Source organism: Terrapene carolina, unplaced genomic scaffold (genome assembly GCF_002925995.2).
Source record: "Terrapene carolina triunguis isolate 2854851 unplaced genomic scaffold, T_m_triunguis-2.0 Scaffold97, whole genome shotgun sequence".
Classification (NCBI taxonomy): Eukaryota; Metazoa; Chordata; order Testudines; family Emydidae; genus Terrapene; species Terrapene triunguis.
Genome location: NW_020664448.1, coordinates 4,091,478 through 4,118,263, shown reverse-complemented (window position 1 = coordinate 4,118,263; position 26,786 = coordinate 4,091,478). Strand labels below are relative to the sequence as shown.

At 51.1% G+C, this 26,786-nt stretch overlaps 1 protein-coding gene across 7 annotated transcripts in view; it reads right to left on the bottom strand.

Moving 5' to 3' along the window:
• Positions 1 to 26,786, bottom strand: part of CAPN5 (calpain 5) — a 119,003-nt gene that overhangs the window by 37,324 nt on the left and 54,893 nt on the right. For all 7 annotated transcript variants that reach the window (XM_026651629.2, XM_026651632.2, XM_026651631.2 and 4 more), the window contains one exon: positions 10,730 to 10,861. In XM_026651629.2, coding sequence (XP_026507414.1) covers positions 10,730 to 10,861 — 132 coding nt within the window. The remainder of the gene's footprint in view (positions 1 to 10,729; positions 10,862 to 26,786) is intronic.

Sequence of the window (26,786 nt, the reverse complement as noted above, 5' to 3'; positions counted from 1 at the left end):
ACGCAGTCCTCAGGAGCCCAAAAAATCTCACCGCGTTATAGGTGAGACCACGTTATATCGGGGTAGGGAGAGGAATCGTCCCCGCCCCAGCTCACCTCCGCCTCCTCCCTGAGCGCACCGCCGCCGCTCCGCATCTCCCTCCCTCCCTCCCAGGCTTGCCGCACCAATCAGCTGTTGGCCCAGCAAGCCTGGGGGAGATGGGAGGGGGGAGATGCGGAACAGTGGCGGAGCACTCAGGGGAGGAGGCGGAGATGAGCTGGAGCGGGAAGCGGTTCCTCTGCGCCCCCCGTTACTTGCTGCGGCCCTCCCCGGGGCCCCCCGCCCCAGCACACCTCCATTCCGCCTCCTCCCACGAGCGCACCGCAGCGCCGCTTCTCCCCTCTCCCTCCCAGGCTGGGCGCGCCAGTGGCCAGCCTGGGAGGGAGGAGAAGCGGAGCTGAGCGGTGTGCTTGTGGGAGGAGGCGGCGGCAGAGCGGAGGTGAGCTGGGCCGGGGAGCGGTTCCTCTTCGCCCCCTCCCCCCCTTACTTGCTGCGGCCCCCCTGTCCCAGCTCACCTGCGCTCCGCCTCCTCCCACGAGCTGATTGGCGCAGCAAGCCTGGGAGGGAGGAGAAGCGGAGCTGTGGCGCGCTTGTGGGAGGAGGCGGAGCGGAGGTGAGCTGGAGTGGGAGAGCACTGGGGAGGGCCGCAGCAAGTACCGGGCAGGTGCAGAGGAACCACTTGCGGTAACACGAATTTGGATAAAACAAGGTAAAGCAGCCCCGTCCCCTGGAGCACTGCTTTACCCAGTTATAGCCGAATTCGCGTTATATCGGACTGCATTATATCGGGGTAGAGGTGTATTTACATCCACAGTTCTTGGAGTATCATGGGATAGTCCCGAGTTCCATGGGTCTGTGCTGCCACCTTGGAGGACAATCACGGGGTCCTGCATTTAGATGATCAGAGTGTGTGTCTCTAGTGCAGACGTGGGCAAACTACGGCCAGCGGGCCACATCTGGCCCACGGGACCGTCCTGCCCGGCCCCTGAGCTCCTGGCCAGGGAGCCTAGTCCCTGGCCCCTTCCCCGCTGTTCCCTCCTCCCCCGCAGCCACGCGGGCCACGCTCTGGACCGCCGCTCCCACTGGGCAGCGTGGGAAGAGCAGCTGGCTCTGGCCAGGTGTCACAGCTGCGAGCTCCTGCTGCTGGTAAGGGGGCGGGGAGTGGGGGAGGTTGGGCAAGGGGGTGGGATCCCGGGGACAGTTAGGGACGGGGGGTCACGGGAGGGGCTGGTCAGGGGACGAGGAGCAGAGGGTGGTTGGATAGGGGGTGGGAGTCCCAGGGGGGCTGTCAGGGGGTGTGAGTGTGGATAGGGGTCGGGGCAGTCAGGGGACAGGGGGAAGGGGGGCTGGATAGAGGGCGGGGGTCCCGGGAGGGGGCAGTCAGGGGACAAGGAGCAGGGGGGGTTGGATGGGTGGAGGGTTGTGAGGGGGGCAGTCAGGGGGCGGGAAGTGGGAGGGGGTGGGTAGGGGGCAGGAGCCAGGCTGTTTGGAGAGGCACAGCCTTCCCTACCTGGCCCTCCATACAGTTGCGCAACCCCAATGTGGCCCTCGGGCCAAAAAGTTTGCCCACCCCTGCTCTAATGGTTGCAGCACTGGACTGGGGGTCAGGACTCCTGGGTTCTTCTATTCCCAGCTCTGCCGCTGACTCACTGTGACCTCTGCTTATAGGGGTGTTGTGGGACTTAACGTTTGGAAACTACTTTGGGAGCATGAAATAAAAGGTGCTGCATAAACATGAGGTATAGTCATTATCCTAGGGCAACACAGCACCAGGCTGCATTGTCGCATCAACTCGCAACAGCCCAGCAATGACACACAGCCACACAACGTCATCCCTCGAGGGCATGATTTCATGCGGTCACCACTGTGTCACCCTGCAGAAGACACATGTGCTCGGGTCATGTCCTGAAGCAACGAGCTCCTGAACAGGTATTGAGAGCTCCTCTCAGTGCAAAAAGCGACAGACGAGGAACTCAGTCAGGGTCGTTTCACGGTGAATGCCAGGGATTGACCCGAGCTTGGCGAGATCAGCACCGAGGTTGCTAAGGGCTGCACAGAGGGACATGGTGATGGCACCACAGCAAGGAACAAGTGAGGTCTAATAATAGCCCCACGCCTTCCCGCTGTCCTAGGCTTGTTTACTGGCTCATAAGCACCTTTAGGAACAACTTTCCCTCCTGCCCAAGGGCTTTAAAGTTAAAAATGTATTCAGCGACCCTGGAGACCGTTCAGTAGCTGAGCTCCCGGTGCTAGTCACAGGGACCTAGCGGGGCATGTTCTGAATGGTAATGGATCTTTTACCTACTAACCCGTCAGTCCAACAGGCGTGGCAAGGGCAGGAGGACCGGAGCAGCCATGCCAGTACACAAGGTGGGAGAGGGGTTCCCCTGCAGGACTTTGAAATGTTGGCAAAGCCGAATCCTGTGGTCATGACACAGTCCGAACTTCCACTGAGTCAAGTTCTGCTCTCAGCTACCTACATGGATGAGTCTGGATTACCACTCCTGCGGATATGGTGGCTGGGGAGAGGACTTGGAGGGCAGAGACTCCATAGCATCCCCTCGTGGAGTTTTAACTTGGATCATTCCACTGGGGCACAGGATTTGCCCCCAATTCCTCCTCATGGAACAGCCAGTGGTTCTGAGCCCACACCCCGGGGGAGCCCGGTACCAGCTCTGGGATCCCTGGCTCCTCTACCAAGGTTTTCCCCAGCGGCATCTGCCCCTGAACACACTCCCTTGGAAGGCACAGAGAGAATCAACAGAAAAGCGAATGCAGCCAGATGCTGATTTTTCTGATGTAGCCCATATAGATATATAGACATATGCTAGGTCAGTGGTTCTCAACCAGGGGTCTGGGGCCCCTTGGGGGGCCATGAGCAGGGTTTCAGGCGGGCCGCCAAGCAGGCCAGCATTAGACTCGCTGGGGCCCAGGGCAGAAAGACAAAATCCCACTGCATGGGGCTGAAGCCCAGGGCCCTGAGTCCAACCACCTGGGGCTGAAGCTGAAGCCTGAGCAATGTAGCTTCGCGGGGGCCCCTGTGGTGTGGGGCTCCAGGCAATTGCCCTGCTTGCTACCCCCTAACGCTGGCCCTGGCTTTTATATGCAGAAAACCCTTTATTGTGGCACAGGTTGGCCGGGGAGTTTTTATAGCATGTTGGAGGGGCCTCAGAAAGAAAAAAATTGCGAACCTCTGTGCTAGGTGATGTATAGTTATGGAGTAAGGCAATAACTCAAAAACCTACAGGCCTTAAGCCTGTAGGACAAAGATAACTGAGCCCTAAGGCCTAAAGACTTAACATAAGCAATTAACCAGGAAGTGACCTTCTATCATAAGGTGCCACAAGACAGCAGTGACCCTGTATCCCAGATGCCACCAGTCAGAATGCTCCATCTAGTGCTGCTGAACAACTGACAGGTAACCACAAGACAACAGTTTGTAGCAGCTTTGGATATTTTACAGTAAGACCATCAGCTTGAAATAAATGGCCTAGTAACCTATGGGAGAAGAGCCCCCCAACCTTAGTAGGGTGAGGAAGGGTAGATAAGGAAAAGAGGCTGAAATCCCTATTGCATATGCATGAGGTATAGAGGGTGTTAGCGTAACCCATTATAAAATGAGTACTTGGCCAATGAACCCCAGGGAGATTTCCGGGAACCCGCCAGGCCAAGGACCACTCGTGGGTTATTCACCTACTACGGGGCTCCCCGCAAAGGGTGATGGGAGTATCTGAGCGCTGGATTACCCTCGGGCTGCTCTGCTAGGTCACAGTGTTTGTGATTAGCTAATTGTGCTAATACAACCCTGACAAATTCAGACGGCCTTCCCGAAGTGCGAGCATCATTCCCGCATGCACAGAGAGCCTCGCTCTCAAACAAACTGCCAGGTTGTGGCCAATCCGGAGGCAGCTGAGCCCTGGCAACCCCTACCACGTTAAATTGGAAACACTAAGTAACACCCAACCCCATTGGTCAGGCAACACCGCAGGGCTTCCGGAGAAGACGTGCATCCTACACCACCACCCCTCCAGCCCCAGTGATTCTCCTCATGCTGCCCGCCGCCTGCACACCCTCGCCCGCACTGACTCTCCTCGTGCTGCCCCACGCCTGCCCCACGCCGCCTGCACACCCCCACCCGCACTGACTCTCCTCATGCTGCCCCACGCCTGCCCCACACCGGCTGCAGACCCCCGCCCGCACTGACTCTCGTGCTGCCCCACGCCTGCCCCACGCCGGCTGCAGACCCCCGCCCGCACTGACTCTCCTCGTGCTGCCCCACGCCTGCCCCACGCCGGCTGCAGACTCCTGACCCCAAGGAGGGGGGCTTCTGAGGTCTAAGGAGAGTGGGGCAGGCCCCCTATGTGCCCCTGCTAGTGATCTGGCCCCACAGGCTTTAGCGTGAGTTTTGTCAGTGTATGGGCTGCAGGATAGGAGCCATTGTGATTGAGGGGAATGCAGCATTCCTTGCTCTAGACAGAAAGAGACTGGGAGAGTGAGTTACAGACAGGACCGCCAAACTGTATGATCCAAAGTCCTGGTCCGAGCAAACTGCCCCATTGCCATCCCACCCGCTACCACAGGAGCTGTGGGCGGTCACTGAGGTACCGAACGTTCATCATGGCCGCGCTCCGATGAGTTGAGGCAGCAGGCGACGCGCCCAGTACACAGCCCAGGGAAGACCAAAGGCTGCTGCCTGCCCTAGCCACTGCGGTGCCATATCCGCTGCTAGGAGGAAACCCGGGGGGATTTCTGGCACTTTGCACATGACGCACGTGAACCACCAAGGCAGATCTGCCTGAGTCGGAAGCTGCTTCCCAATTACATCCATAACAGGCCTCTCAGGTGGCTGGGGTAAGGGCTGTGAGGAAGGGAAAAACATGAAAAGCCAGTCTCCTGGGACACGTACAGTGTCTCTCGGAGGAATTCAGCGGAATTTGTCCCCAGCTTTGCCCGGGTGGAAAAACACCATCTAATAATGCTCTTGTCAAAGCCAGGTAAAATATAGAAGCGTTTGGTCCCATCTCATGTATCGCCCTGGACACCCTGGAGCACAGTGGTGTACAGGTAAAAAAAGAAATGGATAAACTAACCTAACCTAAACTCCATAATCCCCAAATGAGAAGTGGGTTTACCCTCAACTAAGCTACTGCTGGGCCCAGTTCTGGTCTCAATCAATGGATTGTAAAAGCAGAACCTGGCCCAAGATCCCTACCCCATTCTTTCAGTGAGCTTTATCGGCTAGGTTAACATATTTCCTCTTATCCGAGAGTCTGAATCAGAGGCTGGTCTCTTTCTAAACCAAAGAAGGGAAGAGCTTAAAGAAGCCCGGGCTGTGCTTTCCTTTCTGATATTTGCACTCGCGTATTTATTAATCGGTTAGAAACAGATTCTGCTACTGAAGGATACAGGAACAGTATTCCTTTAAATGGCCTGTGAACCCTCTAGTGGGGCTCACTGCGTTTTATATTTTAGAAGCAGTCACAAGTCAATCCGCACGTATGTAGCTAGCCCTAGCATGGTCGTGTATATTAAGTAAACACAATTACTGGAGCTCCAACTGCACTTATGTGGTTTGTTCACATTGTTATCGCTGTGTAAAGAGCCGAAGACACAACCATTCCCCTTCCCATGCTGAACAGCACCTTGTAGCTGCGCTGATTTCAACAGGAGCCTGGAGTTTCAGCATAAGTAACGGGGGCAGATCACAGCCCTTAAAGCGTTTGCAGCGCTATGAAGATCCTGATCCCTTCGGAAGTACTAAATGAGAATGATCTTTACTCGTAGAGAAGGACCCAAGTTGCAACAGGTTTGGGGTCTGATCTGACCGGTCTCAAAGTTTGGATGGTGTTACGATTCTGGGTTTGGGTCAGCCTATTCAGGAGGCAGCCGGAGTTATAGTGGTCAGACCTGGGGGTGAACAGGAAACTGCCCCAAGGTTTGGGGGGCAGGGTTTAGATCCAGTGTTTCAGTTTAGACCCATCTGAATTTCTCATTTAAAAGTCACGTGCTATCTGGCTTGGTACCTCTGTAGTTGGTGCTCTGTGCTGCCATGAAAAACCCAAATTGCCAAGCCAGTTTACAGATGGGGAAACTGAGGCACAGACAAGTGAATTGATTTGCCCCAAGTCACACAGCAGACCAGGCAGAGCTAGTTATAAAACGCAGCTCTTCTAGCTCCGAGTCCTATACTCCAGCTGCAGCACCTTCCTGCCTCCCCTCACCTTCACAGCCAGTTCCTTTGGCCAGGGCTGTTTGATCTGTAAGCCCGGGATGTGCCGCTTGCCGTTATTTGGAGACAGAGGGTGCTGGCAGCTAAACTCAGCAGGCCCAACGGTAAAATGGTGCTGCTAGGGGGCAGAGAAGGAAAAGCAAGATAGGTCTCCAGAACCTCTCTCCCAATACCGGGATCGATGACAAGGCAAGCCGGCCCCTTGAATTGAAGAACCAAAGGACTTCAGAGCTCTCATGAAAATTACTTTGGCAAGGATCACTAATAGAACAACTCATGGCTTGGGTTAGCATCTCCTTTTATGGAGTGTCCCACTGAGCCCTTAGCAAATGTTTGATCTGTTCCCTTTTTTATTAGAATACTCTACAGTACGGGCCTAAACAATTCAGCTTCAACTGACAGTAGTAAACAAGGCACACATTTTTAACAGTGAGGGTGATTAACCATTGGAGCAAACCAATGGTTTTCAGATCAAGACTAGATGTCTTTCTGGAAGATCTGCTTAGTCAGACACAAGTTACTGGCTCCATACATGAATGGCTGGATGAAATGCTTTGGCCTGCGCTAGACAGGAGGTCAGCCTAGATCAAGGGTGGGCAAACTACTGCCCGTGGGCCGGATCCAGCCCCGCCAGCCGTTTTAATCCAGCCCTCGAGCTCCCATTGGGGAGCAGGATCTGAAGCTTGCCCTGCTCTGGAGCTCCAGCCGAGGAACAGGGTCGGGGACCGCTCCACCTGGCTCCCGGAAGCAGTGGTATGGCCCCCCTCCACCTCCTATGCGTAGGGGCAGCCACAGGCCTCCATTCTGTACGCTGCTCCCATCCCAAGTGCCGCCCCTGCAGCTCCCATTGGCTGGGAACTGCAGCCAACGGGAGCTGCAGGGGCGGTGCCTGCGGACGAGGCAGCACGCAGAATCGCCAGGTTGTTCCTCACGTAGGAGCCGGAGAAGGGGCATGCCGCTGCTTCAGGGAGCTGCTTGAGGTAAGCGCCGCCTGGAGCCTGCATCCCCGAGCCTCTCCCTGCGCCCCAACCCCAGTCCTGATCCCCCTCCCGCCCTTCGAACCCCTCCATCCCAGCCCAGAGCACCCTCCTGAACCCCCAATCCCTCATTCCCAGCCCCACCCCAGAGCCTGCACCCCCAGCCGGAGCCTGCACCCCTTCCCACGCCCCAACCCCCTGCCCCAGCCCTGATCCCCCTCCCATCCTCCGAACCCCTCGGTCCCTGCCCGGAGCACCCTCCTACACCCCAAACTCCTCATCCCCAGCCCCACCCCAGAGCCCACACCCCCAGCCAGAGCCCTCACACCCACACCCCACTCCCCTGCCCAGAGCCCCCTCCCACACCCTGAACTCCTCATTTCTGGTCCCACCCTGGAGCCCGCACCCCAACCCCAATTTTGTGAGCATTCATGGCCCGCCACACAATTTCTATTCCCAGATGTGGCCCTTGGGCCAAAAAGTTTGCCCACCCCTGGCCTAGATAATCTAATGCTCCCTTCTGGCCTTAAAATCTATGAATCAGTAGCAGTACTGCAGTGTGCTCTTGGCCGGTGATGTACAATGCTGCTGCATTTTCCAGATTACTAGAAAGAGGAGTGTTGGGAGAAGATTCTAGCCTTTGCCCCAGACCTGAACACAACTCCTCTAAAAAAAAAGGATACAAGAGGCAGGCAGGAGCCCCTGAGAATTATGGGCTTGGAAAATTATGAACAAACAGAACAGAATTGCCAGGGGAGAAACAGCAATGAGATAGGCAAGCAGAAATAATTAGATCTCTAATGGTCACTACTTCTGCTAAATCGGAGGCTCTTAGGGCAGGGCCGGAAGCGAATGGTGAGTGGCGAAGGCAATTTGTATACTGCATTTAATAGCCTCAAAGTTTAAAAAAAAAAAAAAAAAAAAGCCCAATCTTGCATCACACAGACAGAAACCCTGAGAGGCAGTGAACTGTCACTGCAATGGGGGAAAAAGCTTAGAAAAGCCTCATTGATTACCCAGAGAGTGACTGCGTCTGTGAGACAGACAGAGGTCCCACTGAGGGGAAGCAGGGATGCTTTAACAAATAAACATCCCCAATATGGAGCTTCCGTCCACTGGATGGATAGGGTCACAGCCCACAGGCGGAACCATGCTTTAAAAGCTAAATATCAGGGTTGTGCTGCTTCTTGGTTACTAGCAGCACAAAAGGGAAGACAGGAACATTACAGCTTATGCGCCTGCAACGTGGGGCCTGATCCAAAGCTCCCTGAAGAGGCTGATGGGAATACTTGACTTCAATGGACACTGGATGAGGCTCTCAGACAGAACAGCAATGCAGAGTGCAGCAGCACAGGGCTTCCTGAAGGCAATACAGCTAGTGAGCTTCTTAGCACAACCAGCATTCCTGTAATCAGTGGCGGACTACTGCACAGGCCAACGGGGCTCGTGCTCAGGGGCCCTGGCCAAATCGGGGCCCACAGAAAAATCTCCCCCCGCCACGGCCCCAGGGCTAGAGGAGCTCTCGCTTCCTGCCACATCCCTGAGATCACAGTGGGGATACAGAGCTTCTCTAGTCTCAGGGCCACAGTGGGGAGGCGGGGCCTGGAAAAGAGCAAGCGGGGCCATGGGGAAGGGGGGGAATGGGTGGGGCCATAGAGGAAGGGGCTGAATGGGGTGAGGCTGTGGGCAGAACAGGGGTGGAGTCAAGGCAAGGGGCAGAACAGGGTGGGGGCATGGGTGGGGCCACAGGGGAAGGGGCGGAATGGGGTGGGACCAGAGGTGGGGTTGTAGCAGAAGGGGTGGGAGAGAGAGAACAGGGGTGGGACCGCAGGCTGAAGGGGTGGGGCAGGGCCATGGTTCTGGCACTGGGCTCCCCCCCGCCACTTGCTCCGGCCCAGGGCTCCAGGAGACCTTAATCCGTCTCTGCCTGTAATACAGGAACTAGCTAAGATAAGAATAATCAAAGCTCATGCTCCAGGGTGTAAATCTCACCCTACACACACAACCACAACGGGCCCATGCTACGCAGCTGCTTGCATTCCTTGAACCAACCGGCCTACAGTCAGTCTGGGGCCCCCTGCTTAGCTTCCTGATTGAAGCTCAAGATTCAAGGCCAGATCCTCAACTGATGTACATCAGCATCGCTCTGTTGGCATGGATGAATGATCAGGCCCTCAGTGTATAGCCTGCCCCAAGTTTCTCTGCCAGGCAACATTACAGGACAGGAGATGCAGGTAGAGGAATGTGCCCAGAGATGATGTGAGCATGTGTTCTGGAGATGGCAGAGGCGGCAGAACTGTGGGTAGAGGGGACTCGCTATTTTCTACAAGTTCTGTAGGTTTTAAAAGCCACTAGATGCCTCACTCCCTCCATCATAGCGTTCCTGTTATACCATTTTTCTCAAATTAATTTAACTGCCTCACACGAAATTCCACCTTGTGCTTGCCACCGCGTTCCCTCTGCCACCCAGCAGCACCCTGATCCCACCCACAGAGCAGGGGCTGGTTTCGCAAACAGCGCTGCGAGGAGGGAATATTCTGCAGGAGCGGCAGGAATGCATTGCATTGCATTACAGCACAGGGAGACAAGGTGAAGGCAGGCATTACTGTCTGACACCTCTAGAGGGCACCACTGGCTGCCTACTGCAGCTGGCATCTGGGAAAGCCTTCTGTAAGCTGCATTTACACCAGCACTTTTGTCGGTGAAGCTTGTGTCAGTTGGGGGTGGGGTGGGGGGCTGTTTTTCCACACGCCTGACCAACAGAGTTTTACCAACAAAAGTGCTACTGTAGACAAAGCCTAAGTCAAGCTTCAGCCCTGATTTAGCTTCCTCTCGCGTATCCTTTGTAGATGTTCAAATATAGCAACAGGTGATTGTGTAACGTTAACCAGACATCTTCCCCCACCCAGCTCCAAGCCATGGGGTGCCTGACAATAACTCAGGGGACAGAATCCCCATATGTAATTAAAACTGTCATGAGAACCTCTGCATTCTGCCCAGGACCGCAGTGTCTGAGCTGCATTAATTCAGATATTACAGAGGTGGGTGCAGTTTAAATAATGAGAGAGGGATTAGATATAAACAAAGATGGGTCCAAATCAAACCCCTGGATCCAAATATCCTGAAATTTGGTGTGCGTAAAATCTGCATCCTAAATGTACAACTTGAGCTTGGTTCTGGTGTTAATTCATTAAAACAAAGAAAGGGCCAAAATCCTCAGGTGATGTAAACAATGATTTACACCAGTTAAGGATCTGACCCAAAGAATCAGCTCTGGTGTGGTGACACAGAGATCAGTGGAGTCACTTCTGATTTACACCAATTTAAGTGTGAGGAGAATCAGGCCTGAGCTATTTATCAGGTGTATAATTTTAAACCGTTTTCCAACGGGAGACATTATTCAGGAGATGACCTGTTAACTTCCAGAACATGTGACACCAAAGCTTTGCAAAGGTGCCTTCACCGAGCACAAGGACTTCCCTACCTTCTGCCACAGAGATTCCCGGGAGGCCAGAGAGGAGCAGGCTGCCACAAACCAGCAGTTCCCGACCTGGCCCTGGTGCAAGTCATGGGAACTGATTCCATCCACAAAGAGATAGGGGTCGTCGCAGATCTCCTAGAGGAAGAGAGGGGAAAAAAACCCACAAAAGGTGAATGGGAAGCAGGGTTAGGCTTGAGAATTGGGGTTACCCTTGTCTTCACTAATGGCACTGTGCACCCCTTCCCCAGCGCGCACACACACACACACACACCCCTCTAACTTCAGCTACCATCCTATCCAGACTAGGAAATCAACCTGTGGATGAAACCAAAGACCAAATTCTTCTCTCCGTTGTGCTGGTGTCAATCCAGAGTCACTCCATTGACTTCAGTGGAGGTGCTCCAGATTTACGCCCTTATTTAGCAAGGTATCCGAGCCCACGTGTGACAGCGCCAATTCTTTAACAAGACAACTCAGGTGCTTGAGGACCATGCGGGATCAGGGCCATCCCCAGGTGCAAGTGAGAGCAGAAACTGTCTCTTGGTGCCAAGCACCATCACCTGGGGGCTGCTCGAGCTGAAAGGGCCAAGCCATTTACAACACACCTTTTGCAGAAAGTGTGTTGGATCTGCAGCGAAACAAGGCAGACTCTAGTCTCTTGTCTACAACACATGTACGGCGTTGTGCTTGGCACCGCGGAGCCTTTATCTCAACTGGGCCCTCTAGGGGCCACTGTGATACAAACAATAGATTCTGAACCTGTTAGCAATGGGTGTAGCTGAACCAGCACTACTAGAGAAATGCTAAAAATCCACAGAGCAGACACGGTCTAACAGACTTCACTGCTCGGAAGGGGCTTTCCCTGCTATTCAGATGCATTTTCCCTTTGTTTAATTCAATTCCACTGACCCCATTCTCCTGCCTTCCTCTTTGCACTCTTCAGCTAGGTGGATTCTATCCCTCTGCTCCGAACTTCAGTTTTCACTTAGCCGAGCTACAGATATTTTCCTCTTTTAGCCTTTCCTAAAAAGTCAAACCCTCCTGCTCCTTCCTGGCTTTGGCTGTTATTATTATTGGTTATTATTTGTATTGCATTAGCACCTTAGAGCCTGTCATGGACAAGGACTGCATTGGGCTTGGCACCCCCCCCCCCCCCTCTTTCTATTTTTTGACATCTTCCTGGTAGAAAGGTGCCTTGAATGGACTGCAATATGCCAGCCGTGGTCTCGCCAATGCCCAACACGGGCAGCCTGCCCCAGATTTATAGAGTTAAAGGCCATCTAATCTGACCTCCTATATAACAAAAGCCAGAGGACCTCACCCAGTGATTTCTACATCAAGCCCATAACTTGTGGTTGAACTAGATCACATCTTTCAGGGAGATCTCCAACCTTCACTTAGGGTACGTCCAGAATACCCGCCGGATCGGCGGGTAGCAATCGATCTATCAGGGATCGATATATCGCGTCTCGTCTAGACACGATATATCGATCCCCGAACGCGCTCCCATCGACTCCGGAACTCCACCAGGGCGAGCGGCTGTAGCGGAGTCGATAGGGGAGCCACGGCCATCGAGCCCGCGCCGTGAGGACGGGAGGTAAGTCAAAATAAGATATGTCGACTTCAGCCACACTATTCCCATAGCTGAAGTTGCGTATCTTACATCGACCCACCCCCCCAGTGTAGACCAGGCCTTAAGGCGTTCAGCTGATGGCGAATCCACCATGTTGCTAGGTAAACTGCTCCTATGGTTCATTCCCCTTATGGTTCAAAAAATTGTGCCTCATTTCTAGTCTGAATTTGTCTAGCTTCAGTTTCCAACGGCTGGCTCTCCTATGCCTTTGTCTGCTAGATTAAAGAGTTTTCTGTCATCAGAAATCTTTTCCCCAGACCTTTAGGCAGAGATCGAGCCATTTGTTTAACTCTCAGAGCAGTCAATAAGCCTCTATTATTTTTGTGGCTGTCGTGGATTTCACAAACAACGGAGCTTGTGGTGTGATAAACAGAAAATAGGCATGAAACACGGGAAAACCAAGTTCCCACCAGCTCTTTACTTATGGGGCAACAGGACAGAGTGTGAGCAGCCAAGGGCTGAGTGTGGATTTAGGAAGCATCCCCACGTTTAAGTTTAAGTACTAAGGGATTAACTAATTAGTGGGGTGATTCAGCTCATTAGCTGGAACCAGTAAAAGGAGAGGCAGGAAGGGGGAGGGGGAGGAAAGGTGTAAGGAAGGCCAGAGAAGGGAGATTCTCTCCCCCCCCCCCCGGTAATAGGTAAAGGCTTGGGGAAAAGCCTTACGCTGTGGGGAACAAACATTTCTAAAGCACACTGTACACAAAGCGCTGGGTGCTGGAGGACTGCTGGCAGCAAGAATCCAGGGAGAGGGAACCCCATCCTGTGACAGGCTAGCGCAGGGAAGTGGATGGGACGGAGCGACAGATCTGGTGGAGGTGGGGATGAGAGGGCAGGAGATCTGAGCTGGGGCCAGCAAGGGTGACCAAACAGCAAGTGTGAAAAATCGGGACGGGGGTGGGGGGTAATAGGAGCCTGTATAAGAAAAAGACCCAAAAATCGGGACTGTCCCTATAAAATCGGGACATCTGGTCACCCTAGGGCCAGCTGACATCTCCCTCAAACTGAGTCCCCTCGGACCAGACCACTGCATATAACAGGGGAGGAGGCAACAGAGAACACAGGCCTGTAGGAGATGGGGGGGCCTGGATCTCCCTGAGAGAACAGTGCTGCCTTCCCAGGGGTGAGACCTGCAAGGCAGCCCAGAGGATTGAGACATCTTCTATCCAAACTAAAGTAGCACGTGTCTAAGGGCTGTCTTCACTGTAGTGTTAACTCAGGCTCTTACGCAGGGGTTGTCCCAACCCCCTCTGGACACAATAAAGCCTCCCGACCTCCATTTGGTGGTGCTTTCTACCTGGTTAGCTGGGTCTAGAGCCTGGGTGATGCTTTCACTAGGGCTGATAACCTGCCCACTTGGCAGTGGGGATGCAGGCCTCATCCCTCGAATGCCAATGGTCCTCCAATGCCTTCCCACCATTCCCCCTAGGGGCCAAGTTACTTCACTGGGGAAGAACCGCAGAGCAGCTCAGTGTACTGCAGCACAAAACCCCTGGGATGTGGCCCCAGACATCCCCGGGTAGCGCAGCACCAGTGAGGACACAGTAACTTGTGGATGACTTTGTAGTGTGACTGCTCACGCCCGGGCTAGGCTAGGCTAGGCTAACCTGCGTGCCAGTCGCCTGAGTTAACTCTGCCGTGAAGACATATCCTAAATCCCCTACACTGCTTTCAAAGTCTAAAGCAAGGGTTCTGTCCAGCAGCCTTTATGCCCTGAAGTGCAGGGGAGGTCTGGGCACACAGGGATTGTGGGAAAAGGCCCCTTTTTCCTTTGACTCCAAGCTCTCTGGGGAGTCTTTATGTTTTTATACAGTGCCCAGCACAATGGGGTCCCTGCTTGACTAGCGCTCCTAGGCGCTACCACAACACACAAATAAACAGCGAACCGTGGCCAGTGGGAGCCACGATCGGCCGAACCTGTGGACGCGGCAGGTAAACAAAGCGGCCTGGCCTGCCAGGGTGCTTACCCTGGCGAGCCGCGTGCCAAAGGTTGCCAACTCTATGCTATGAGACAATATATTCATGTAATGTTTAAGAAAAGTTTTGTAAATGAGTTCCAATAGTTCATAGATTAGGGACCCAATCTTATGGGGTTCCAGGGGCTTCTGTATAGATTATTTAGGTTAATCTTTCTATCTATCCAATGGGACTCAGTGCTCAGTCTAGAAGATACTATCAGAGATGCTTAGTTTTGCAGTTCTCAAACTGTGGGTTTGCGTCTCCAGAGATAACATGCTTGTTAACAGCAAAAATGTTTTTAAATAAATAAATAAATAACAGAGGTGAGAAATAACAGACCTCAACCCTATTGTCCCTCTGCAAATTTGTGTACACAGAGACAATCCCTTGCCTCTCTCTAAAAGTGCAAAGTTTCAAAAAGTTCAATAAATAGAAGATTGGTGGGGGCAGAATAGATCTGGACAAGGAGAAGAAGTCTGGAGGTACAAGAGTGAAACTGTCTGAGCAGCATATTCCAGAAGTCTTGAGGTCTTTCTGAGTGTAGCCTTCATTGATTTGAGATCTATCATACCATTCTCTCACTAGAAGGGAACACCTATAATGGCAGCAGGCCATAAAAGAGACCCAGTTTGGGAATATTTTAATGAAATTCCTCTACCTGTGGGTAAGACAGGCATGCGTGCAAAATGCAAACAGTGCAACAAAGAAATGCAAGGCCTGGTTGCCCGAATAAAACAACATCGGGAGAAGTGTTCCTTCTCAGGAGGAAGCTGCTTTGAAGATGATGAAAGGAACATGTCTGAACATGCAGGATCTTCCGGTTGGTAAACTTTTTTATTTCATACTTCTTTCTTAAGGACTGCCTGTCTTCCTTCTGGACTATTCTTGAATTCTCATGTTTGAGCAAAAAATATAGTTGTTACTCTATGGTACTATCATTTTAGATGTAGTTGTGATCAAAAATAAATAGCTGAAATAGGCAGATCTTCCTTCTACAATTTCACCTTTAAAGTAGTACTGAGTGTCAGTGAATGCAATGAGTAATACTAAATGAGCAGTATGGTAATAATTAATAACTGCATTGACTTATTTTGTTTAGGCGAATCCATCCTCAACATACAGGATTCTGAAGACTATCCACCTTCAAGATCACGATCATTTTCTATAGTTTCAGAGTTATGTGCCAATGATAGTGTTTCAGTCACATCATGTATGTCACACAGCCACAGTATATCATCTGTAGCAAAAAGAAAAAAAATCTCCATCATCCAGAAACAACCATAGATAAGCCCGTGATGAGAACCAGCAGATTACAAAAAGAGATAATTGATGAAAAAATTGCCTGGTTTGTTTATGCAACAAACTCTCCTTTCCGTATAATTGAGAACCCACACTTCATTAACATGGTTCAGTCATTAAGACCAGGATACAGTCCACCCAACAGAGTAGATATCCTAGGCAAATTGCTGGATAAAGTGTATGAAAGAGAAATTGAGCAGTGTGCAAAAGGTCTAGAGTGTGAAATTGTTAACCTGAGTCTTGATGGGTGGAGCAATGTCCACAATGATCTTGTTGTATGTGCTTGTGTGACAACAGAAGAAGGGAATGTCTTCCTTACAGAAACAATTGATACATCAGGAAATGCGCACACAGCAGAATACTTACAAGAAGTAGCAGTAAAAGCTATAACAAACTGTGAAAAAAAAATTCAAATGGCTAGTATGCAGCTTGGTCACAGACAATGCTGCAAATGCATCCAAGATGAGAAGAAATTATTTAGAAGAGAGCAAAGAGAGTCCCAAGCTAATAACATACGGTCGCAGGGCTCATTTGATGCACCTCTTAGCCAAAGACTTCAGTGTTCCAGAAATAAAAGCTAAAGTTGAAATTGCAAAATACTTCTGTAACAACCACTCTGCAGCAGCCGCTCCGAAAAAAGTGGGAGGAACCAAGCTAACTCTCCCACAAGATGTGCGATGGAACTCAGTAGTGGATTGTTTTGAGCACTATATCAAGAACTGACCTAATCTGATGACAGTTTGTGAACAAAATCATGAAAAAATAGATGGCACTGTCACAGCCAAAGTTCTCAACATTGGGCTTAAGAGAAATGTTGAACACATGCTGAGTACCCTAAAGCCTATTTCTGTAGCCTTGAACAAAATGCAGGGAAATAGCTGTTTTATTGCTGACGCTGTTGAAATTTGGAAGGAACTGAGTGAGATCTTAAAAAAGAGAAATATGCAATGACAGAGTTAAATTACAAGCATTAAAAAAACGAATGGGACAAGCACTATCTCCAGCTCATTTTCTTGCAGATTATGAACAAACAGGAAAATGAAGGTGAAGACGACTGAGTTAGCTGCAGAAGCCAATATTTTAAGTTTCTCATGTTGACCTGGCTGACATAGTCGATTTAATTTAACTATTTTAGTTAAAAACAATTTTAACAAAAACAAACTGAATTTTAAAAAACTTGAATGTTTAAATTCAAAAATTCATATGCTTGTTTTGTTAAAATATTATATGTTTGCTGTTGAGGAAAAAAATCCAGAATACATAACGCTGTTTTAGTTAAATAAAACAATTTAAATGTCTGTCTGGTAATGTTCTCCTCCTAATACAGCATGGCAAGAAAATCCTCCAAATATTAATGATTAACCTGTTGAATTGGAGATAGTTCACCTCCCAATGACCTCATAAATATTTGCTTCAATTACCTTTGGTAAATGAAATAACCAAACAATCATTCATTTTCTGATATAGCTGTAAAACTAATCTGAAAAGTTTTCAAAATGTATAGTGTGTACCTTCTAAAAATGAAACCTACATTTATCTCTGAGTTGTGAAGAATATGTATTAAGGTTATAACAAAGAACAAGAATGCACTTTTATGTAAAAATCCATGATTAAATCAAGTTTTCCTGACTACTGATTTAAATCATGATCATGATTTAAATCAAATCCACTCTCCATGAAAAACACCAAGGACTTTCCCCCCCTTTTTCTGTAGATGGATTTCTGGCAAAGGGCATGTTACAGATGCAGAGGTGAATGACACCACAACACTTTTGATTTCAGAGGGAAAGGAGAAGGGAGGAAGCAGCGACATTGTCACTGACCCTGTAAGGGCCAGAGCAGACATTCCCCTCGAGGCTGGTTTATCACACACACACCCCTCACTGCGTGGCTCTGAGAGAAGGAAGCCAGGTGAAACTCTAACATTAACGCAGCCCCACCTGAAAGGGAAGCAGTGAGTCAGTCACTCTCCGGTCAGGCTGTGTGTGATCAGGAGAATCAGACACAAACACATGCACCCAGGGCTGTGTTAAGCCTTATGGGTCACGCCTAAAAGGGGGGGAGCACAGGCTCCCAGGCAACCAGCTCAAACAATCCTCACCCCATCACAGTCAACCCCATTGCACCGGCGAGCAAAGTGAAACAGAGTTTAAGTGACTCCTTCAAGGACAGGTGGTGGGGTGAAATCTTGACCCCTTAAAGTCAATGAGAGTTTTGTCGTTGACTTCAGCAGGGGCTGGGATTTTAACCCTGGAGTACCACACGGCTACCGCTGGAATCTGGCCATGGAGCCAGCAGAACCAGCCCCAGTGCACAGGATCCTCCAGCAGCACAGAGCCGACGTCCCGGCTCCTACCCACCTGCACTCCCTGCTGCCAGTTAGAGGGCAAGGACAGAGCTAAGGGAGCCTGGCATTTGCCCTGCGCCGTGCCGATCCCCAGCTACCATGTCAGCCTGTTGGCAGCACATTTCATGCTGCTCTTATTACCATCTAGGGTCCAGCTCCACACACAGCTGCTCCAGAATGAGGCTCAGGATATGCTCCCTTTGCACCACCTGGCGCCACCCTACACAACAGGCTTCTTGGGATCTAACCCAGTGGAGTCACTGGCAGCAGAGCCCAGAACTCACGTGTCCTGGTCCCATACCCGACACAACAGATCACCCTGCCTCCACCAACTCAACGTAGCCACCAAACCCACCAAGTAACAAAATCCCCTGGTGCACCAGAGCCCTGATCCGCGGTGATTTACATGACAGTGATGCCCACAGGCTTCAGCTGAGACAGGGCTGCAGTGTGTTAGGTGCTGTACAGCCAGATAGTAAGAGCCAGTCCCTGCACCACAGAGCTACATAGACAAGAGTGGCAAAGGAACGTGAGACGAGCCCAAGCACAGCGTTTTCTATGGAGCAGGACCACACGCTGTCCCCGGCTGTCTTTTAAAATCCATTTCTACCCACCACTGTAGACGTGCCCACGTGCAAACAGCATTCTGGGCGCACAGGCTGCAATTGCCCTTCCCTTTAAAGCAGTGGTCCCCAAACTTTTTAAGATCATGCCCCCACTTAGCCCTGTCCGTCCCCCACCAGTCCGGGCTGGGAGCAGAGACGCGGCTCTGGTGGGGGGGAGGGGGGATGCAGACGAGGTAAAGGGGCTGAGGCTGGGGGCGGGAGCAGGAACAGAGCCGTGGCTGGGGTTGGGAGCAGAGTCCCGTCCAGGAGCCAAGGCTAGGGGCGGGGCGGGGCAGGGAACGGAACTGAGGCTGGGGGTAGGGCCAGGGCCGTGACTGGGGGAGAGATTGGAGCACAGCTGGAGGCAGAGCGGGGCTGCATAGAGCTCCCTCCCCACCCCATTCCTGGACTGGGCTCTTCCACACCCCCCGAACGTTCCTCTGTGCCCTCCTGGGGGGGCACCCCACAGTTTGGGGACCTCTGCTTTAAAGGACTGACAAGTCTGGGTGGCATTAGAGGACCCTACAGGTCAAGATTTCAAAATCAAGTAAGATTTTGTAGCCTTCCCCTCTCAGCTACAAGCGTGTGTAGGATCATGTCTTAGAAACTAGCTCCTGGGGGCAGGACTGTCTTTTTGTTCTGTGTTTGCACAGAGCCCAGCAGAATGGGCTCCTGGTCCGTGACCAGGACTGCTGGGTGCTACTGCACTACAAATAACCAGTGAAGAATACGGGAGGGAAATGGAGCCCAAAGTCAGGGTGCTGGGGAAAGAGAAAATGTCTCCATCAGGGGTGTTGTGATAGCACCCACTGCTGCAGTGTGTGGGCACTGAGCAACCTGGGTCTCGATTCCACTGAGGTCAATGGAGCTGTGCCGGCTTACCCCAGGATAGGGATAGGGGGATTCCCCCTTGCAGTCGTCAGTGTAGGAAGCATGTTGTGTTTGCGGCAAAGGAGCATGCCCAAACTGCTACAGTGCTTTGGCTAATATTGGCGACTTCAACAGACCCTGGCCACGGGCAACTAAGTGTAAGTTAGGGCAGCACTGAGACTGCTCTAATTTACGCCGGGAGGGGGGGGTGACCTCAGAACACAGGGAGGCAAAAAGTTGGCTTAAAGTCATATTTTGCTCCCCACCCCTCTGTTTCTGTGCTAAGTGGAACTTGGGCAGAGCTGAGAATTGGGCCCAGAGCCTTTAAAGCATTTTGGGTCCTTCTGGATGAAAGGTGCGATGTACAGGTGTGATGGGGCATCTGCCCCACACTGGCCAGTGAGGGGTTAATAGAGCCCTAGGGAGGCTGCACGAAAAGCAGCCAATAGGAGAGAGGCTGTGAGGAGCGGCCAATCAGGTCCCATATAAAAAGAGCCGCAGAGCAGGGTCAGTAGCTGCCTGGAGCTTGAGGAGGGTGGACTATGTCTGGAGTGGGCTGTAACCCTGCAGCACCTTGGACAGAGCAGTGCAGACAGAAGCCCGGGGAAAACAGAAGGCGCTGCTGAGACTGAAGAGGGTGCTGTGGCTGCGGGGAAGTGACCCAGGGAAATGCAGCGATAGCTGAGGCAAAGGAACGCAGTAAGTGACTGCAGTTCGGAGTATCCCTGGGCTGGGACCCGGAGTAGTGGGTGGGCCCAGGTTCCCCTCACTCACCACTGGGGAAGTGGCTGGACTAGGAGCTAAAACTTCTCCCAGAAAGGGGGGGGGAGGGGGGGACGACGACACTGACATAGCCAGAGGGCTGAGCCACAAAGAGGATGTTGCAGTTCCTGAGGCTGCGAGAGGGACTGCAGGCAGATGCAGTGATGGTGTGCAAGCTGTGGAAGGGGGCACTGGCCTCGAGCAAATACCCAGAACGATCAGGAGATGCCGGATTCACAGTGAGTGAGACGCCCCATGACAAGAGGTAAAAAAAGGAACTATTTATAGTGACAGAGCCACACCCTAAAAGTGACTGACTTCAATGGAGCCATGCCACTCTACACCAAGTGAGTGCCCGGCCCTTGGACTTTAAAATCCATTATGAAAAACAAACTTATCGGAGCAAATGGATGTGCTATACTTTGTGCTTCATGGCATGACTCTGTCTCCTCCAGAAAAGCATCTGCATTATTCCTCTTCTTTCCCCAGTGCTGAGTTCTTGGTTTTTCCCCACCATTATTTCAGCAACAATTAAGCCAGAAACCAGCCTCCTTGCACTTTTCTGCCAGTCTGATTCCATATCGGGATGCGCTCAGCAAATCACCCTACATAACTGGCTTCTTAATTGGTTACTGTCCCCTTGTAAATATATCCTGAAGCGGAGTATTGCCCTGGATTCAAGCAGGGGTCTGCTTCATCTAACTAAAGCCATCTGTCTGCGGGATGGGGGGCGGGGAAATAACCATGCGAGGTTCAGCGCAGACTGCATGCCAAGATCACTTTCCATTAACGAGGTTTTACAAGAAACAGACCATTTCAGTTCCTCTGCCAAGCTGGATCATACCGGAAAGGTCCAGCTCAGACTTATCCTTCTCTGGTCCCAGAGCACCATGCTCTCTACTGGGAGAAGGTGAGATGGGAATAAGCCTCCGATGATAAGGCAGAACTGTAAGTGTGTCTCTCCACTGTAGTTTACTCAGGGGTCACCCCAACCCCTCATTCCGCCCACACAAAACGCCCTCTCACCTGAGGTTGGTGGTGGGTTAACGCAGGCGAGCTGGCCTGGCTGAGGGTATAGGCTAGAGCTCGGCCGGTAACCCGCCCACCGTGCAGTGAGGACGCAGGCTAAATCACTTGAGCGCTGATAGTCCTCCAATGCCTTCCCACAATTCCCCCTCGAAGGACAGACGAGTTCTCAACAATTCACTTGGAAAGTGCCAGAGCGGCTCAATGTACTGCAGCACAAAGAGCCCTGGGATATACCCGCAGGCGTCCTAGGGACCCGCGGGGGGGAGTGCAGCACTGGTGCGGCACAGTAACTTGGGTTGGGCTTCGCGGGGGGGCTGTTCCCACCTATCATCCGAGAGAATGCTGCAGGGAACACACACCCTGTGACTGATGACACAGGAGGATCCATTAAACACATGGGAAAGGCGGCTGCTCCTCTTTTGCAGTGGTCCCTGCCCAATACCACCGAAGAGAAGCCCGTATAGCTCCTGGATACCTCCTCTTAGCAACATTCATTATTACAGTAGTGCTTGGAGGCCCCAGCCAATATCAGGGCCCCACTGTGCTAGGCACGGTACAGACCACAGCAAGAGACACTCCCTGCCTCCTAGAATTACAATCTAAATAGATGAATGGTGGTGGGGGGAAACTGAGGCACAGAGCAGGGAAGTGACTTGCCCAAGGTCCCCCAGCAGTGGCAGAGCTAGGATTAAAACCCAGATCTCAATTCCTAATCTGGTGCGCTCTCTACCACACAATGTTGCCTCTCTCTCTCCACCACAGCCTCCACCTGATGGCTCTAATCACTTAGCATCCCACTGAACCAGTAGCCCTAATTCCAGCCTCTGCCTAGACCATTTGCTTAGAGGTAACCTCCCTGCACCTGCTATCTCTTCACTGTTGCCCCTTCCTGAAATCACTAGAGGAAGAGCCCATAAACCTCACAAGCCCCCAGTTTCAGCTGCTGCCACCTTCCTACTGCAGCTCCAGCCCCTGGTATCTCTGCCTGGGAGCCCATAAAGCCCAGCTCCACCCCACTCCATCCACGGCGGCTCTCGCTGAGCCATTGCTGCCCCTAACGTTACTGTTGTGGGGAGTCCATACAACTCTGCTCCAGGCGAGGCAGACACTGCTGCCATCTCTGCACCATAGCCTTTGCCCGATGGACGGGGAGCAGTTCTTAGTAGCTCTTCCTAAGGGAGTGGAGGCCAGGTCTGAGAGGCTTCTGCAACTGGCTTTAACGGATGAACCCATCCATCCCTGGGCCCTGGTTGGCTCATTTTTGCTCTGTCTGATGGTTCCTTTCCCTGCCCTCTCTAGTTCTATGAGATTCCCTGGCTGAAGGGCTGTGCCTGTTTGCTTTGCAAGCTGCTGGGTGGCTGGAGTTCTCTGGTGTGTTTTGAAACCATTCACCCTTATTGACGGATTTGTGAATTCCTTTGGATTCAGTCCAGGATCCTTGAGAGGGGGGTTGTTGTCCTCTTTATTTCTAGACTAACGGCTGGCTAGTGACGTGATTTAGACCCTCATCCTACAAACATATAATTACAAACTAAACTTTAAGTACATGACTAATCCCATTTAGTTCAGTAGGTCTAACCATACGCACAAAGTGTAGTGTGCGCTTAAGTGCTGGCAGGCTCATGACCGGCCATTTCAGGGACATATTGGTTTAGCTCAAGCTTGCAAAATCATCAAGAAAATTTAATAGCCCAGGCACAAGATAAACTTGCCCGTCCTTACCTCAACAATGACAAAACAGCCTGTATAAAAGTTACTCAACTAGGCAGGCAAATACAATTTTGGCTCCAAAAGGAGATGGGAAAGGGTCAGATGGAGGGATCAGAAATGTTTGGGTCAATGTTTTCCGAGTGTTAGTATTTCTGAGGGCCCCAGCGTGATGCGCCTTAGGGAGGTGTGGTTTTCAGAAAGTGCTGAGCACCTGCCCTCGGAAAATCAGGGCCCGATACGGTGTCTGAAGTGGGGCATCCAGAAACAGAGGCATCCAAAATTGCTAGTCACTTTTGAAAATCTTGGCCCAGATACTACTGATTCCGACCCTGCACATAAAGACCTGCAAGTTCCGTGCAGCCCACCCCGTGAAAACAGGACCTGTTTTTAAGGTCACTTTTGAAAAAAACACACTCGCAATGAACTGCGTGGTACTTTGCTCATGTATCTCAGAAGAAAGCCCTGGAGAGCGGACACTAGAGTTGGCAAACAGATCTAAAAGGTCATTTTTTGGGGTTAGCAAACTCAATAGGATCTCTTTAAAGGTTTCTGTCGTTGGTATCCAATGCAGAAATCATGGTCAAAGCAATTAACCAGAGAGAGAGCAGCAACCGCCTACGTGCTGTGAGCACACCGCGCTCCATTGAGACCAGCTGCTGGACAAGCAGAGAACAAGGGAAGGGAAAAAAGATGAAATAAGAAAAAAGGCTCCTCTAACAGCAAAGCCTCTCCTGACACTGTTGTCCACTTCCTCCCACCCACACTCTCGGCAGTCTTGGAAAGCACATGCATTATTTATGGCCGAGGCCAATGCGAAGTGCTTTGGGGGCTGTTCCAAAGCCCATGAATGGAAAGACTCTAATTGACTTCAGTGGGCTGGGATCGGCTCTGAGGATGTACACAGAACACCAGCTGCCTCTAAGCCACGTTTCTGAAGATTAGTTGTTTTGATATTTGCAACCACAGATCCATTAATAACAATGCTACATAGATCTTATTAACACTTTTCAGCTATAGATCTCACAGGGAAGTGTCATTAACTTCCACCCACCCCCCAACAGGGCAGTGGCAGAGCCAGGAATAGAATCCAGGTGTCTCGAGTCCCAGTCTAGTACTCTGACCACTGGCTATAGCTGCCTCATTAATTCACTGCAGCACTTTCCTGAGGCCAGGTTTCATACTGACAAAACACAGCTTGATCCCCTGTCGTCATAAAGTGCCCTTTGCATCGTTCCATCTTATGGGAACCCTCCAATGGCACAAATCCTTCTTTCCGCCCCTTTTGACATTGGAAAGCAGGCCCACACTGTTTTCCACTTGATCCTCAGCCAGTGAAGTGGTCCCTAGGGGGCCGCCAGCTGGCACAATTTAGAGCAGCCCTTAGGTTGCTCTATGTTACACTGGGGGCCATTTTAATTGGACTGTGGTTTGAGGGAGGCATAAAAGGTGGCGTAAAGCCAACTTTTCCTACTCCTATCCCTGAGCTGAGCCCACCAATTTGTAGAACATGGTACATTTTGACTGATTCCTAGAACATCTTTTCCCCTCACTTAGTGAATTTAGCACTTGCGAACGATGCCTATTGACCAGGCATGGCTTCAGCGTGGGATCAGTTGCACCCACAGAAATCATGAAACCAGGCAAACATACACTTCTCCTGGCCCAGTGTGGAGGGGAGGTCCCAGTTAGGAGTATGTACTGTGCCCAGGAAGAACCAGTTGAAAGCAGTCTAGAGTCAGCTTAGCCAGATACACAGGGAGGAGCACAAACTAGCAATCTTCTTAAACATTGCAGGACTTGAGGCAGTTGATGTCTTTAATAGCATGCAACTAAGTCAGGCAGAGAGGTCAAATTATGACACAATTTTGCATAAAGTTGAAAAGTACTGTATACCTAAAAAGAGTGAAACATCTGAAAGGTCTAAGTTTCACCTTAGAAGCCAAAGGAAGGAGAGAGTCCACTGAAGAATTCCTAACAGAGCTGAAGCTAATGAGCCAAACCTGCAACTATGAACAGTTAACTGACTCAGTTATAAGGGATCCAATTGTAACAGGAATCAGAGATCCAAAGCTGCAAAAAAGACTAATGGAAGATATGGATCTCACTTTGGATAAAGCAGCACGACCTGTGTCAGGCTGCAGAAATCACTCGCAACAGAATAAAAATAATGGAAGGAAAACAGGACACGGTTACTCTCGATAGAGTGACGAGAGGAAAAAAAAACCTGGCAAACACTAAGTCAGTACAAAAAACACAGAGGAGCGATGCACAAGAGTTTGCAAGGAACAGCTTCAAGGATTGCACGAAATGTGGACACAAACACAGACCTCAACAGTGCCCAGCGTTTGGTAAGCACTGCAATATTTGTAAGAAATACAATCATTTTGCCAAAGTCTGCAACCAGGATCAACAATTGCAGAAGAGGAAGCAGGGCAGGTATGCTGAGCATTGGCCTGCTAAACCCAGGGTTGTGAGTTCAATCCTTGAGGGGGCCACTTAGGGATCTGGGGCAAAATCAGTACTTGGTCCTGCTAGTGAAGGCAGGGGGCTGGACTTGATGACCTTTCAAGGTCCCTTCCAGTTCTAGTAGATAGGATATCTCCATTAATTTATACAGTAATCCAGGAAACCAGCACAGCAACACAGGAGAGGAGCTGTATCTGAAGAGGAAGGAACAGATGAATGGGCAATTTCTTTAGAGACTAATGGGCTCTTACAACCTACAGATTGGACACCAGTACTCTGGTAAATGTCGTTTCAGATATTAGTGTTAAAGGGCTGAATTAAAAACCAGAGAACATGATGAGCAAACAGGACAAAGCGAAAGCTTAATGGAGAACACATTCCTATCAGAGGTACATGGAGTACTAGAAGCGAAGGTAAAAGTTCAAATAGAATGGATCAACTTTGTGATAGTTCAAAGGAATAAACCATCTATATTGGATTTAAAACACGCCAAGCCCTTGGGCTAATCCAAAGATAGAGGCGATAAGGGACACATTTGTCCAAAACATTTGATAAAACTGTATTCGAAACAGAGGTGGAGTCAGACATAGTGCAAGACTGTCAACTGGATAAAAAAAGAATTGTCCTGTCTCAGAAAGGAAGTGCAATGAATTTGCTGCAGCTACTGCTAATGAGGAGACTTAACAGAGGGTAATTAAGGCTAATTGCCACAGGGTGGCCAGGACTGGACATACCAAGTCCATATTTCTAGTTCAAACCAGAACTGTCTATTGCTGATGGTATATTGTTTAGAGCAGGGGAGGCAACCTTTCAGAAGCGGTGTGCCGAGTCTTCATTCATTCACTCTAATTTAAGGTTTCGCGTGCCGGTAATACATTTTAACGTTTTTAGAAGGTCTCTTTCTATAAGTCTATATTATATAACTAAACTATTGTACGTAAAGTAAACAAGGTTTTCAAAATGTTTAAGAAGCTTCATTTAAAATTAAATTAAAATGCTGATCTTACGCCGCCAGCCTGCTCAGCTCGCTGCCAGCCTGGGGCTCTGTTCACCTAGGCCGGCAGTGGGCGGAGCAGGGCCTGCGGCCAGGACCCCAGACCTGGGGGGGGTGTTTCAGGGGTCAGGGCAGAGGGCTGGGAGAGGGGGTTCAGGGCAGAAGGCTGGGGTGTGTGTGTGGGGAGGGCTCAGGGATCAGTGCAGAGGGCTGGGGTGTGTGGGGGGTGTAGGGCAGAAGGCTGGGTGTGTGTTGGGGCGTGGGGGGTTCAGGGCAGAGGGCTGGGGGATGGGGGTGCAGAACAGAAGGCTGAGTGTGTGTAGGGGTTCAGGGCAGAGGGATGGGGCTGTGGGGGTGCAGGGCAGAAGGCTGGGTGTGTGTTGGGG